Raw genomic sequence first — 15,340 nt, forward strand, 5'->3', positions numbered from 1 at the left:
GGTGGAATGGCCCGTGACACTCAAATTCACAAAAAAAAACAAAAATACGGTAGAATTCACCTGTAACTCGTATTTTTTCGAGGACCTCTTCAGCTTGCCTCCCTGTAAGAATGAAACAGAACCCATCCGGCGATAACAGCGCGGTTTTTCTTTCACCCGATACAACGTTTCTGACCTGCAATTACTCTTCTAGCCCATTCGTCAGATTTTCGCCGACTACCCGCCAATCACCGCTCTCCATCTCGTGGCGGAGACCGAGACAAAAAGAAAAGAAATGCGGCCTCGGGATTGCGGGAGAGGGAGAAGGGGAGAACGTGAGCTGGAAACCCCATCCTGAGGTCATCAACGTGAGTCGCCTTTTCCTTCACCTTCCCTGCTTTCCCTTCCTTTTCTCTTCTTTTTCATCCAGAGTTAGACAATGGGAGGTTTATCTCTGCCCTCCTCCTCAGAACTTCGCCTCGCAGACGACAATCCAATCATCCCGGGGGCCCGTGCAGTCAGGTCCACGTCCGAGTGATGGCTTGGCGACAAGCGACTGGACCGGCAGCCATTAATAACAAAGACAGATGTCAGGTCCAGGGACCCTGCTCCTGAGCTGTGTACGGGCAACGCAGTTGCCGACAGAGGAATTGAACAGGTTTGCCGAGATGAATGGGGCCTGCTTAATAGTGCATTCATCGTCGACGAATGACGGTAGGTCCATGGTCTTGACGAATCGAACGGGAGCTCAACTTAAGTGGGGTGTTTGCATCTCGTTAAAGCTTCGACATGTGTCTTTATTTGAGTCGGTACTTGCTACAAAGTCAGCAAGGCAGGATTTCATTGGCATCTCCCAACTGTCATTGAGCTCAACCATTGAGCTCAACTAGGTTCTTCAGGGTTACACGGTACATGAGTCCAACAATCCCAGTTGAAACCGAAACGAAACTAAAACCGGTGTTAAATGACCTTTTTAAAATTAGTTATGCAAATGAATTATATGTACACTTTTCGTTAATAATAAACGTTTAACACAAATACAATGAACTTCTTTCTTATTTTAGAGTAGAGAGGTGATAATTAGAACTTATCACAAATTCAGGCAATAGCGACACAACGAAAGTCTTATCTGCACCGGCACCACAATGGCCGCTTGATCGAGGTGGGACGCCTTTTTCGAAGGTCGATACGGGGCAGCGACTTCCGTGACGTCACTGTCGGAAAAGTAAAGACAAGCAAAACTATATATATATACATATATTTTTTTTTTAACGTTTTGCGGAGAGCTTGTTGTGGGCTGTTGTGTCCAGTGTTGGGGCGGGGGTTGGCGGCGGTTGCGGCGTGTTATTAGAGAGTATTAGCTTACCGCCTACCGGGCGACCGGGGGGTTACCGCGACCGTCACTGCAGAACTGCGTGTAGTGTTTGAGGGGCTATACTGCATTAGGATATATGCGCAGGAAGGCTTACGGTACGACGACGATGGCGTGGAGGGCAGCGGCGGCCCGCGGCCAAGCGGACACGCCGTAGGAAAAAGGACACGTCCAGCCCCGACGAACGCTGCTACACTTCTTCTTTATTCACGCGCACAAGGACGATTAAAGGAAAAGGGGCACCCTGGTGGCGATTCATAAACTCAATTACAACATTTCTCCCTTCATAAAATAAAGCAAAAGGAGAGCAAAAAGAAACGAAATCTATCAGGCTACGAAAGGTATTTACAACATATCATTTTCTTCCTTCCGTAAAATAAAAAAAAAGAGAGAACATGAAGAACGAAATAAATCTGGGAACCAAAACTATTTACAACACATCCTATCCCGCAACGTTTCATCATGAGCACACAGGGCACAAAAATTCATTCAGCACACACATAATCGCAAACATAGTCGTCGAGCCAAGCTGGTCGTTGCTTGGGTCGCTGCGGTCGGGCTGGGGGACGTGAAGCTGGATAGTCATTCATCAGCCCACCAAGAGGAATGAAAGAAGGTTGCTCCTGTTCGATATTGTCATGATCCGGAGTTGGTGAAGCAGATCTGGCAGAAGTTGATGCTTCGCTGTACTCGGTAGTTCCCCTCACTTCCGGTGACGACTTTGCGGGGGAGGACAGGTCCAGATGGCTTGGTCTAGGGGAACTTCGCTCTGATTCTACAGAGTGTAGACCAGGCGGAGGAGGAGCACTGGCGGACGCTTCACGACCAATCACGGAGGGTGGTTCAGTGCCGAAGACACCAGGAGGTGGAGAAATTCGTGAAAAGCTGACGGGAGGAACGGCAGGGATGGGCTGAAGAGGTGCACAAGGAAACAAAGCTTCATCAGCCGCCCAGGATGATCTGTGTGATCTGTGTGAGTACGTAGGTTTGAGAGGTGTACGAGTAAATTTGTCGGCATTCCATGTTGTACCATCATCAAGTGTATATGTCGAAGGACCAATTTTCGCAGAAATCATCTGTGGTTCAGAATACTTGTGCTGAAATTTACCATGGTGTCTTGGCTTATGGACCTTTACATACTGTCCTGTTTTAAAAGATGGCACTTTCACTGCTCGCCTTGAGTCCGAGTACTTTTTCATCTTTGCTTGGTACGCCTGTACCCTTTCCGGCAGGTCGCGCTGGACAATGTGCCGAGGCAGAGGTGGATCCGGAGTTGCTCGTCCTTGGATGTGTAGGCGAGTCCGATGATTTCTTGCATGCAGCAGAAACGCCGGGGTTTCACCTGTGGCCGCATGCCGAGTGCTTCGATAAACTCCAAGGTATTCAGTGATGGCCTCTCGAAGCGGACGGCGTTGCACCATTGCCAACTGGATGACGGACTTTAGGACTCTATTGAATCTTTCAACTTGCCCATTACCTTGAGGGTGATAAAGGGAAGATTTTACGTGTTTTATGCCATTTGTCTCTAGGAACTGGTTGAACTCATGGGATGTGAATTGTGGACCGTTATCTGTTGTTATCTCGAGAGGCAGGCCCTCTCGAGAAAAAATCGATTTCAAAAAGTCAACGACTGACGCTGTCGTGACGTTGTGGGACGAAGCCACTTCCGGCCACTTGCTGTGGTAGTCTACCAAAGTAATGAAGTAACGTTCTTTTGGTGGGGCTTGCTCAAACGGCCCAACGATGTCGATGGCAAGCTTGGTCCACGAACGGGAAGGAAATGCTACCGGCTGTAGGGGCGCCGGGGAAGCCTTAGCGGGCTTGTCGGTGGAGTGACAAACAGTGCAATGCTGGATTACGTTCTTGATGTTTTCTGCGATATGTGGCCACCAATAAAGTTCCTTTATAAAACTCGTCGTCCTCGATATTCCTTGATGGGTCTCATGGCCGATCTCGATAACCTTCTGGCGCAGACTCGGCGGCACGATGATCTTCTCCCCTTGGAAAAGGAGTCCGTCGACCACGGAAAGCTGATCTCTAAGAACGAAATATGACCTGAGTTCTGGAGATAGCTTGCCTTCGTCTGGCCATGATGATGAAGTATATTTCATGACTTCACGCAACGCAGGGTCTCGTGAAGTTGCCTCCTGGAAATCCTTCTCTGTGAGGGAAGCGCAGACGATGGAAACAATTTCTTCTCTAAAAGTCGTACCATCTTCAGTATCGTGAACTGGAAGGCGAGAAAGGGCATCAGCAACGACATTGTCGGTTCCTTTGCGGTACTCCATTACAAAGTTGTAATTGAAGAGCCTGGCAACCCAGCGGCTGATGCGCAATGGGCGAACGCCAGCTCCTTGCGTAGACATCAGGGTGACCAATGCTTGGTGGTCGGTCCGGATGGTAAACTGTCGACCCCAGAGGTAGATGTGCCATTTCTCGCAGGCCCAGAGGATTGCGAGAGCCTCTTTCTCCCCAGTTGAGTATTTTCGCTCTGCTTCCGTGAGAGAACGGGAGGCGAAAGCAACAGTCTTCAGCTGGGATCCATGCTGTTGCTGTAGAACAGCTCCCAGCCCGTAGTTTGAGGCGTCCGTGGACACAACAACTGGGAGGCAAGGGTCGAACATAGTCAAAATGGGTGCCTGCTGAATGCAGGCCTTGATCTGCTGGAAACTGGTGTCGGCTTCGGACGACCAGACGAAAGTCACACCCTTGCGTAGAAGACGACGAAGGGGCTCCACAATGGTGGCACAGTGCTGGATAAACTTACTGTAATATTCGACAAGGCCCAAGAATGCCTTCAACTGAGAAGGGTCACATGGCGCCGGAAAATTCAGAACGACGTCTATCTTTGACGGAAGGGGCGCTAAGCCTCCCGCCGACAGACGATGTCCGAGAAAAGTAAGCTCTTGGACACTAAAAACGGCCTTCTTATTGAGTTTCATCCCAGCTTGGGAAATTTTCTGGAGCACAGTATGCAGATTTTCATCGTGTTCTTGCTGAGACGAACCGTACACAATGACGTCGTCCAAGTAAAACTGTACGCCCTTGCAGTCTTTAAGGATATTAGACATGATCTTCTGGAACGCTGCAGGCGCGGAAGCCAGGCCAAAACAAACTCGTGTGAAACGAAAAAGGCCTTCATGAGTGATGAACGCTGTAAGGTCACGGCTTTTAGGATCAAGCCGGACCTGATAGTATGCTGATGCGAGATCCAACTTGGAAAAATGGGATGCTCCACTTAAGGAGTTCAACAGCTCGTCAATGTGTGGGAGCGGAAAAGAGTCGACAACGATGGCCTTATTCGGCGCTCGGAGATCCACACACATACGGATGCCGCCCTCTTTCTTCTTAACAACCACGATGGGCGAAACCCACTCCGAAGCACTCACGCGCTCGATAACTCCCTGCTGCTCGAGCTTCAGGATCTCCGCCGTTACTACGTCACGCAGGGTGATCGGCAGTCGACGGAGCTTGGCTTGAACTGGCGGCACATTTCGACGGACGGTGATCGTATGGGTTTGGTTTTTTACCAGACCTAGACCAGGTGAAAAGAGATCTTCGAAATGTTCGAAGCCAGCAGGAAGCTTGGAAACGTCCCTCGACGTAGCTGTGCTTGGTGTCCTCGGTGGAGATACACCTGGCACAGATGGCTCATGTGGGATACTTGAAAAACGATTTAGAGGACTGGGCATGTTCAATGGATCTGAAGATACTTTCGAAGGTCTCTGAGACTCGTCTGAAGAACCTGATGGACTGGGACTCGTTGGCTGTGAAACACCAGCCGGTGTCACATGTCCCGGGATGGTTGAACGGGAGCCACCTGTATGAACGATACGACACGTCAGAGACGCGCCCGAAAGGATAAGTTTCAGATCGCGCACGGCATCGGTGCCAAGGAGCGATCGGCCGTCACGAACAACATAAAAAAGAATAGTCGCCGACCGATCCTGAAATTTGACAAGTCCGTAAAAACAACCCAGAACGGGGATCTGCCCTCGCAGATAATGGACGAGGGTCCGTGGCGGTTTTCTTAACTGTAGTTCTTTAGAAGTCGTGAGCCGTGAAAACGTCGCTTCAGAGAGAATTGAGACTTCGGACCCAGTGTCAATCAGAAGGGACATGGGAAAATTGTTCACCTCCACGTCGACTACGAAGTTGAGGCTACGGTGACGGTCATGCTGCGAAGGACTTCTGGCCGGTCTGACGGTGTAGACAGTGGACAGGATCTCCTCGTCCTCGTCCTCCTCGGGGAAGGTCACGATGCCATGGATGGGGGCCCGCGCTCGGTTGCCTCCGTTTGGCGGAAGTCGGCGACCGGATCCTCGGCCGCGCCCAGCGGGAAAGGCCAGCTGGCGCCGATCGCAGGCGGATGGAGGTGGACGACTCCGACACACGTTGGCGAAGTGTCCGGCTTTGTCACATGAAAAACACGTAGCCCCCGACGCGGGGCATCGGTCCCGAGGGTGGGGTTGACGACCACAAAAGTCGCATAATGGTGCACCGTAACGGAAAGCACGCGCTCCCGGAGAAGCGTCACGTGCTGGTCGTCGCTCGCAAACACAAGCCGCTGGGCGCGGTTGGTGGCGCGGAGATAAATTGAAACCTTCAGCTCGGGATGAGGAGGCAACGAATTGCTGGCGCTCGCCGTCTTGGACACGGCCTGATAACGGTGACGGTCGAGCGGCGTTGTCTTGCGTCCGCGGCGCGAAGACCCGCTCAACACAAGACTGTACTTGCGAGTTTAAATTTGTTGATAGCTGGCGGTACTGATCGCAATCGCGAGAGGACTGCTCGAACTGCTGAGCAAGGAGTACAGCACGTTCGAGGCTTGGTGGCTGAGCCCCCGCAGCCTCTCGGATTAAGCGATCTTGTACCTCTGATGATCGTAGTCCAGCCAGAAAAATCTCGGCGATGCGATCTTCTAAAGTCGCTCCGAAATTGAAAAAGGAGCCCAGGTGACGCAAAGCACCAAGGAATTCCAATACGCTTTCTCCTGGGGCCTGAACCCGAGTTAAGAATTTCTTGCGTTCGAGAACTACGTTGGTAGTAAAGCCGAAGTGTCGATCTAATGACTGGAGCAGTACGTCGAATTCAGTAAGCTCGGCGCTAACGGCAGCTCCTGCTAGGTTGAAGGTGGACACGATCCGTTGACCCTCCTGGCCAAGCATTCCAATTAGCAGGGCCCGTTTCCGTCTCGGGGTGAATGCGTCGGCATCGATAGCATCTAAGTGGTTTAAAAAAATTAATTTCCACATCGCCCAGGGTAGCGCGGGGGCACCCGGTATTGACATGAATGGCGGAGGAGCTGTGCTCGCGAACGCCGACATCTTGAAATCTGTCGAGGTAGCTCGATCTCAGTTATTCCAGTTATCCTCGTCGCCAGAATGTAGTGTTTGAGGGGCTATACTGCATTAGGATATATGCGCAGGAAGGCTTACGGTACGACGACGATGGCGTGGAGGGCAGCGGCGGCCCGCGGCCAAGCGGACACGCCGTAGGAAAAAGGACACGTCCAGCCCCGACGAACGCTGCTACACTTCTTCTTTATTCACGCGCACAAGGACGATTAAAGGAAAAGGGGCACCCTGGTGGCGATTCATAAACTCAATTACAACACTGCGCATGCGCCAATTATGCCACGCTACTCGGTTTACCGCGTTTACCGTCAATAGAGAGTATTAGCTTACCGCCTACCGGGCGACCGGGGGGTTACCGCGACCGTCACTGCAGAACTGCGCATGCGCCAATTATGCCACGCTACTCGGTTTACCGCGTTTACCGTCAATGGCGACTGCCGGGCATCGGCTCCGACGGCCGGCGTAGACTAATCACTTACTGTTTAGGAATGGCGGGGGAGGCGTCTAGAAACAATCGTCGCACCACATAACATGGGAAAGGGCAAGTGAAGCGGCTCTGGTTGGCCTATAAAGGCTTTCGCCTACCCGAGGTCCATAGCAAAAATCCGGGCTTCCATGGCCGCCGGACAGGCCGGTTGAATAGATGGATGGTAACTGCTATGCCCCTTGTTTCGGGCGGCAACCTGAGCCACCTAGCCGACATTAGAGACTGGTGCTGATGGCAATGGAGCTGCGAATGCAAACAAGCAGCGTACAGGATGATGCTGTTTGCTTGCATTCGTGGGAGAACGGTGGCCGACTCTTGCATTCGACTATCACCTTTTTGACGTCGGAGCTTCCCAAAATACTACTCTCCGATTCACTCACCTTCATGCTTCAAGTAATGCGAGACTCGATCGTATTTACGTCTCAAGCTCGCTTATTTCACACGTGACTGCTTATGACTTAAAACCAATTTCCTTTTCGGACCACTGCCTTGTAAAGACCCGTTTTGGAACAGACGCACCGCGAAAGGCACAACCAAATTGGGCTTTATGGAAACTAAATACAAGACTGTTAGACAACCAAGACTTTCAGAAACGTGTCCGCGAATGTTTTAATCACGTGTCAACGAATCAGAAATTTGGCATATTTGCTCAGTGGGACTCCTTCAAACAGGAAGTTAAGAATGAAGCAATCGAATGCGCGTGCATTGCATCCTTTCATGCAAAGAAGGAAGAAGCTACACTTTTGAAAAATCTATGTATGCTTCACGAGTTGGAGTGCGAAACACCTGGGTCGCTAAACTCGTCAAGCACAACTTTGTGTCCGAAAGTTGCGGAACGCGCTAATTGGACTCTCACGACGCTGACGTCGCGCCGAGCGAGGTGTCAATCATTCGAAGCGAAGTTCATCGAGGCGCGCGTGCGGCGCGTGAGGGGCGCGAGGAGCCCGCTGATTGAACGGCTTCGCCGATGACGTAGCGCCCATTTGTCCCGACATCCCTACGCCAAGCTAAAATTAATGCTTTGCAGATTGTCCCTAGGCGACCTGCTGACGCTCAAAATCCCTCCGAAGTTTGTGTAAAAAAGAAACCTCGTTTGTCGAAGTTGTCGCTGACGTCAAAGTGACGTTTCCGAACTTTGCGAGAGCCGTGGTTTCAGCTCGAGATCTTCGCTTCGAATCGAGGCGAAGTTAAACTTTGTCAACATGGCGGTGCCGTACGCAGCGGCCGAGCTTATCTTCCGCCACCGTCGGCGTCGCTACTGAGACCACCGGGGACGCCTTTCAACTCCCCGACGACGACTTTCGGCGACAGTACCGGCTATCGAAAGCCGTTGTGCGTTGACTCTGCGCGCTCCGGTTCTTCGGAGCCGGTAGCTTTCAAGGCATGGTGGCGACTGACAAGCACCTGTCAGTCTCCCACATGACAGTGAACCGGGCTGTCAGAGCTTTTGCGGCTGCCATCGCTTTTTTTTTTCTGTAATATTCGAAGAGGTACTAATAAGCTGGTATACAATTCAGAATGTTGGAAAACAAACAAGAACCGGGGTAATTCTTGGGTAGGGTCGAGTCTCCCGGCAGCCGGCAGAATTATTTCCCCGAAATTCTACTGGCAGTCGTCACTCATTGGCGGTCAAGTCAGTTCATCGAACGACGTGTCATCGACAGATCGTTTAATCGGCACGCGATGTAATCACATGAAAGAGATTGTCTTCCGTTAGAGGTATATACACATTAAAGGGGCGGTGCAACGATATTCAATTGGAATGTTTTTCACTTTACACGAGCTTACTGGCACTAGTGGGAATCAAGGATACTCGCACGCAACGCCACTGGCCAAGAAACTCCTTTGTTGTGCTGTAATTCCGAGGACAAAACCGAGTGTTTTCATTCAATCTCTCCTTCGCAAAACCTGATGACGTAGCTGGGCGGTAGCAGTACCGCCCAGTGACGATATTTGAATGCGGCTCATAGATTCGACCCGAGCATGGCGTGGAAACTCGATTTGGGCTCGTGATAATAAATAGCTCGAGAAGCATTCGGGTAGTGTCCTGTGTCCAATCGCTGCAATGCCGACAACAGCCGAACCGTAACAATGTCTGGAACTCAGCGCGTGTCCTGTGCCTTGCCAACCCCAGCGCGTGGCTATGATCAACATTGGCGGCATATAATCGGCTCCAGATCATGTGGCCGCTTGTTCTGGCTGCGAGTTGAGGGGGTGAACTCTGCTCGTTTTTCTTTATTTTTTTCTGCGACTTCGATTGCGTGTGGTGAGATTCAACAACAACCAACGGGTATTTCACAGGTCATTAACGTCAGGGTCCGTTCTAAGCGGTATTCGCGCAAAATACAAAAATCGTTGCATCGCCCCTTTAAGCATTTTCCCACCTTTAAACATGTAAGTGGGGTGTCCCATAACTAACACCTTAATAAGTGTAGCGATGGACCTTATAAAAGAAATGTAAACTTCACACCTTTAAAAATGTGTGATTTTTTAAACACGTTTCTTAAAACGTATGATAATGCCTACACCTTTTTATAAAGATGTAAAACTACAATACCCCTTCTCGTCAGGCACGTAGCCAAGGGGAGGGGAAGGGGGGCATAACGCCTGGCCTTCCCGCCCCCCCCCCCCCCCCCGAAATTTTCCATTTTGCTGGGGCCTCCCTCCCCCTCATAGAGCACTTTGTCATCGGCGCCCCCCCCCCCCCCCCCCCTTAAACAAAAATCTGGCTACGTGCCTGCTTCTCCTCAAGGTGTAATTACCACAGTACATTTCTTTTTTGGGGTGTACACAGTGGCACGGGACCCATTAATATGACTGAACAAATAAATTACACAAACGAGTCGCCGAAACAGCACGTTGCTTCTTGGCGAGTGTCGAGGCAATATCGTCCGAAAACCGGCTTCAATATTGGCCGGATGTACGGTTTTGCGCCTCGTCCCTACATCCGGCAGGTATGGGAGTACCGATGCAAATAAACGATTTATGTCTAATAGCACTGGCACCACTGATTTCTTAGGAGGCTAGAACGTGGATAGAGGCCTGTATTGCTGGGGTCGAGCGGCACCACCGGCAGTCATCGCTTGACACGATCTTATGCATGCTATAGGAGAAACTGGAAAACTCAATTTTATTACGTTAGTTCTCTACCATGAAACTTCTATCATGTTTCCGCAAATAACAGTTACTATTGTGGGCAAGAATATTAAACGCGTTAGAATACCAATCTTGTTTAACTAAATGTTGTGTGGTTGAGGGTCCAGGGCTACTTTGTTGGGCGTTAACTGTTATGTGTTTAATGAGACAAGGGCTACCGAGAGTTATTGTGGAGTCATCCGTGATTTCGGAGTCATCAAAGCTCAGCAAACGATAAGTTAGAATGCCTTTACTGGGGATTTTCGCATCGTTTTGACCGCTTGTACATAGTGCTTCATGGTGAAAGCTTTTTCTTTGAACTCCTGTGAGGGCTTCCGTGACAAACTAAAACTCGGAGCGTGCCGTTCAGTCGCTCGACGTGCCATTTATTTAGCAACCGAAGCAAGCGACGTCGGTAAAGTCAATCGTGCTCCGGCCAATTTTTTTTTAATCGATGTTCAAACGCTTGACGAATGTCTATTTGATCTCCAAGAACCCGACATAAACATCACAGCACGTCATAAAATGCTCGCCCTCGAGCACCGCGTACAAGCTTCCAATTTTTGCATGTTTCTTCCTTAGACTTGCGTGTATTGCCTCATGGTGTAAAAGGCCAAAGCAACAAGGACGAAAACGAAGGGAGAACTAGACAGGACGCGGCATATTCCCTGTCGTCAAGCGATGGCCGCCGGTGAGGCCAGTGAAGGGCTCCCAATTCGCGATACAGACTTGCACTAGGAGAGTTCTAACGCATTACACCCGCCGAGTGCTGCACGGAGAACAGGCCCCGAACGAACTTGCCGAATGCACCCAGTGCAGACTGATGCTGTCGCCATAGATGTTGTAGAAAAGTACCGACCTCAAACCGAAACTAGCGCCTTTTTGTTCGACGTGATGAGTGGGAATGCGAGAGCGCAGTCGCTGCCATCGTTTAAACGTTGGTTGCTGCAACGTGGAACTTAGATTTGCGATGACTTCCACTTAAGCAACTTGGCTGTCAGAGATATCTACAGACGGCGTAAGTTTCCGAAACCAGTTGACTACAAAACAGCATACGCTTGAGGAAATTGATGGCACTGTACGCGCACGAGCTTGCTTCGTTTTAAGCATAGTATTATGAGTGAACCACTGAAAGGATACGGCTTAAACCTAGTTCTTTGGAACATCTAGCAATACGTTTCAAGGCTTTTTATTTCTCTGGTGAGGGCATTCAGAACGAGAGCTTTCTCAAAACAAAATATGACGGGGCAAAATAGCTGCCGTTCAAATATGACTTTGCTTGAGTCTCGAGCAACGTCTCCATGTTTAGCCTTCCTGGACGCTGAGTGAATACGTCACAGGTTTCTGCTGTAGAGCTTTTGTCGAAAAATGTTCTACTTGTCACCCATACACAAATGATGCTAGATTTCGCGGCCTCTGTGATTGTCCTGGGCCTTTCATTACACACTGGTAGGTTTCAGCGTCTGTACGGCTACAAAACGACTCAAATTTCGCAAATAAAAGACGGGCCGTCAATTCCTCCCTTCGTGAAATATCAGACGCTTACAATTCAAGCTCGCGTTTGAGTTTGTGGCCCGCGGGACGCGATTTCGAGCAGAAAACCAACTTTTTCTTTCAGTTCCCCTGTGCGAGCGAATGCCTCATCGTAGCAGACGAACTCTCGTCGTCTGCTCTCGCTCCTCGCCTGGGCGAGGCATGACGGGATTGTCGGCGCTAGAGAGCCCAAAGACGACGTACAGCGAGCGGCGTGAACGCTCGCCTCCCCGCGCTGTCTCGTGCTCTCGTGCACCGCCTAGGGATCGCGGGGGATTTTTCGTCAAAAGTTGCGAAGTTGAGCGCGCGCAGGGAGGAGGAAACTTTGCGGCGTTCTTTTGGTCACTCCCCCCGCTACGTCAAAAAGCAAAGAATGTTTTGCTCCACGAGTTTAGCTACCCTGGTATGTTCCAAGAAGACATTCTTCGCGTAAAATGTCAGCTACAGCAATACGAGCACATTCGTTTACACGGTGCACTAGTACGGTCCCGGTGTAGGCGTTTCTTGTCCTCAGAGACACCCACGCGTCGTGCACTCGATGATGAGAGGCGTAACGGCCTTTCAAAGAAAATTAGAGTTTTAGAATGTAATGGGACACTCTCAGACAACGAAGAAGTCATCATGAAGGCATTTGAGTTGCATTACAAAAGTCTATTTGGAAAAACTCAACATTTAGACATCCAGTTGGCAAAAAACTTAGTTTCTTTAATGCCCCAAGTAAAGCAGCTTCAGCGAGATCTCCTCAGTGGACCAGTAACATTGGAAGAAGTTCGATGCGCGGTAGACGAGTTGCCAAATTCTAAAACACCAGGACCTGATGGGCTCCCTGCAGAGTTTTACAAGACATACAAGGACTTGCTATGTCCTTTCCTACTTGAGGTGTTTTTGGAGGCGTATGAGATGGGAACTTTACCGCCGTCATTTTATGAGAGCCATACCGTGTTGATCCCTAAAAGTCAAGACCCAGACAAATTACAGCGCATTGAAGGCTATCGACCAATTAGTTTATGCAACGTAGATTACAAAATTTTTGCTAAAATTTTGACAAAACGATTACAGTGTGTCACGTCATCTGTTGTTGGAGACCACCAAACCTGTGGGATTAGGGGGAGACGTATACAAACTAACATCCACGTTGCGCGTTCAGTGATAGAAAGCTGCGTTCTTCATGCCGGTCAGGTCGCCATGGTTCAAGTAGACTTGGCTAAGGCATTTGATCGCGTGTCCCATGCTTTCCTGTTTGCTATTTTACGTCATGTAAACCCAGGACCAACACTTTTAAAGGGTGTTAAGTTATGTTACCGTAACTGTGCCACCAGGCTTATAGTTAACGGTTCACTTTCAAATCGAATTCGTCTGGAATCGTCCGTCAAACAAGGATGTCCGCTGTCACCGCTTTTATTCTCGCTTTATTTAGAACCACTCTGTTTAAGTGTACTTAACAGCCCTATCGTGGAAGGTTTCCGTCTCTACTCTTCTGAAGTTAAAGTATTGGCATATGCAGACGATATAGCTTTCTTTTGTGCCGATAAACGCAGCGTCGACAATGTCCTTACAATAACACAAAACTTCTGTGACGCAACCGGCGCACTCGTTAATAAGGAGAAAAGCGTAGGTTTCTGGTGCGGGCAATGGGCCACAACACCTTCAGAGTATGCTGAAATATCGTGGAGCTGCATTGCCCCTCAGTACTTAGGAGTTCCTCTTAACAGTATCCGTAACAATGGTCATTACTGGACTGAACGGGTGTCAAAAATCAAATGTCAAGCTGACAAGATGAAATCCAACCAGTGGTCAGTTTTCGGGCGAGCTAAGGCCTGTAATATGCTTCTCGCCGCCAAACTTTGGTATATACTTCAGGTGATTTGCTGTACCAGAAGCCATATTCAAAAATTCCACAGAGTGTTTGCTACTTTTATATGGAGTTCCAATTGGGAACCTACAAGACGTGATAACCTCTTTCGCCCCATCGATGTCGGCGGTCTCGGACTCATACACATCTTCCTAAAGCAAGTAATATCTCGATTTTTATTCTTCAAAACTGCATCTCATCATTTCCTTCGCACTTACTTACAGACGGAACTCGCGAGTGCATTACCTTATTTGGTGGTTACGACGATACCCGCAAGCACATCACGTCCTGTGGGGTACCTCAAAGAAGTAGTGAGCGCGATTGAGTTTCTAACAGCTCGTTTTTCTTTGGAGCATTTATTTACGGTTTCACGCAAAGTCTTATATGCTGATCTGATTGACATAACGTTCCCTGAACCTTTGTACCGAAGCATATATAGTGAAGGCCCTGGAAAAGATGTCCTCAGACGTGTCCGAAAACTACATGTCTCGCCTACAGCAAAGTCATTCTTCTTTAAGCTCCATACTTCTACGTTACCTGTAAAACCCTGGCTTCGCGAACGTGGAATTTTTGTGCCGTGGTCAATCAATTGCCGCCTTTGTAACCAACCGGAAACTATAGAGCATTGTTTTATTTTCTGCACTGATGCTTACCTTTTCTGGGATGTCCTACAAAGGACACTGAAAAAAGACTTGAATATCAATGCTTACACAATCCGTTTTTTGCCCTTAAAATTGAATGATAGTTTTCCTTACGATCTGTTTACATTAATGGGGTTGCATAGCCTCTGGAAAACAAGAATGATTGACAGGAATGCGGACCCTCCCCGATCTACCAAATCAAATTTCATTGAAACCGTAACGCATGTACGAAATGTATTTAACTACCTTGACGAGCGGCCAGATTGGTATGTTCTTTTTGATCGATGCATTAATCTACCTGACTTTTAGCACGTGAAATTTGTATTTATTTAATATTCCTTTCTGTTCCTTCTGTCTATTCACGACAATCAGCCTATGAGAGTATAAGATAGAGAATTATATGTAATGGAAATTGGGATGTGATACCTTACCATGTGTTTGTCTTGCTGTTGTCAAATATTTCCATGTAATAAATAAAAAAAAAAAAAAAAGAACGGTGGCCGAGTGGGCTAACGCACCACAGCTCGGAGCACGTGTAGCGAAAGCTCGCGCTGCAGAACTCAGAGCACTGGGTTCAAATCCCCGTCCCTGCCCGGTTCGATCTGGACGAGCATCGTACCGGCTGCGTTCGTATAACCATGACTGGTGGTGCACGTTAAAGACTCCAGGTTTTCGGTCGTACCGCACTGGCCACACTGCCCATCTACAGCGAAGAAACAGTATCGCCAAATTCAGGCAGACTAACCTCGCGCTGTGTAAATATTCACACAACGACCAATTTCACTTTTTCTTTTGGCTTGCATTCGTTCCAATAAGCTTCCTATTCATTTGCGCGCTCCAATAAATTACCAGTTGCCACAAATCTCTTCAAGTAACCGCATGTTTTTTGTTTTGTTTTTTTTATCACAGGGAACAAACAAATATATGAAAGAAAAGTAGAGGATCCAACATTACATTGCAATTTATTAGCAAGCTAGCCAAGAC

General features: G+C 49.0%; 2 protein-coding genes across 2 annotated transcripts; one reads left to right on the forward strand and one right to left on the reverse strand.

Moving 5' to 3' along the window:
* Positions 1 to 1,395: 1,395 nt before the first annotated feature.
* LOC121834836 (uncharacterized protein K02A2.6-like) lies at positions 1,396 to 5,983 on the reverse strand. Its single transcript, XM_042288722.1, has 2 exons — positions 5,488 to 5,983; positions 1,396 to 5,171 (listed from the first exon to the last, which is right to left on the reverse strand). The coding sequence occupies exon 2, from the start codon at positions 5,041 to 5,043 to the stop codon at positions 1,837 to 1,839; it is 3,207 nt and encodes a 1,068-aa protein (XP_042144656.1). The 5' UTR covers positions 5,044 to 5,171; positions 5,488 to 5,983; the 3' UTR covers positions 1,396 to 1,836.
* Positions 5,049 to 14,665, forward strand: LOC121834812. Its single transcript, XM_042288621.1, has 2 exons — positions 5,049 to 5,191; positions 13,735 to 14,665. The coding sequence occupies exons 1-2, from the start codon at positions 5,049 to 5,051 to the stop codon at positions 14,663 to 14,665; spliced, it is 1,074 nt and encodes a 357-aa protein (XP_042144555.1).
* Positions 14,666 to 15,340: the final 675 nt, after the last annotated feature.

Source organism: Ixodes scapularis, unplaced genomic scaffold, assembly GCF_016920785.2.
Source record: "Ixodes scapularis isolate PalLabHiFi unplaced genomic scaffold, ASM1692078v2 PGA_scaffold10__122_contigs__length_95168666, whole genome shotgun sequence".
Lineage (NCBI taxonomy): Eukaryota > Metazoa > Arthropoda > Arachnida > Ixodida > Ixodidae > Ixodes > Ixodes scapularis.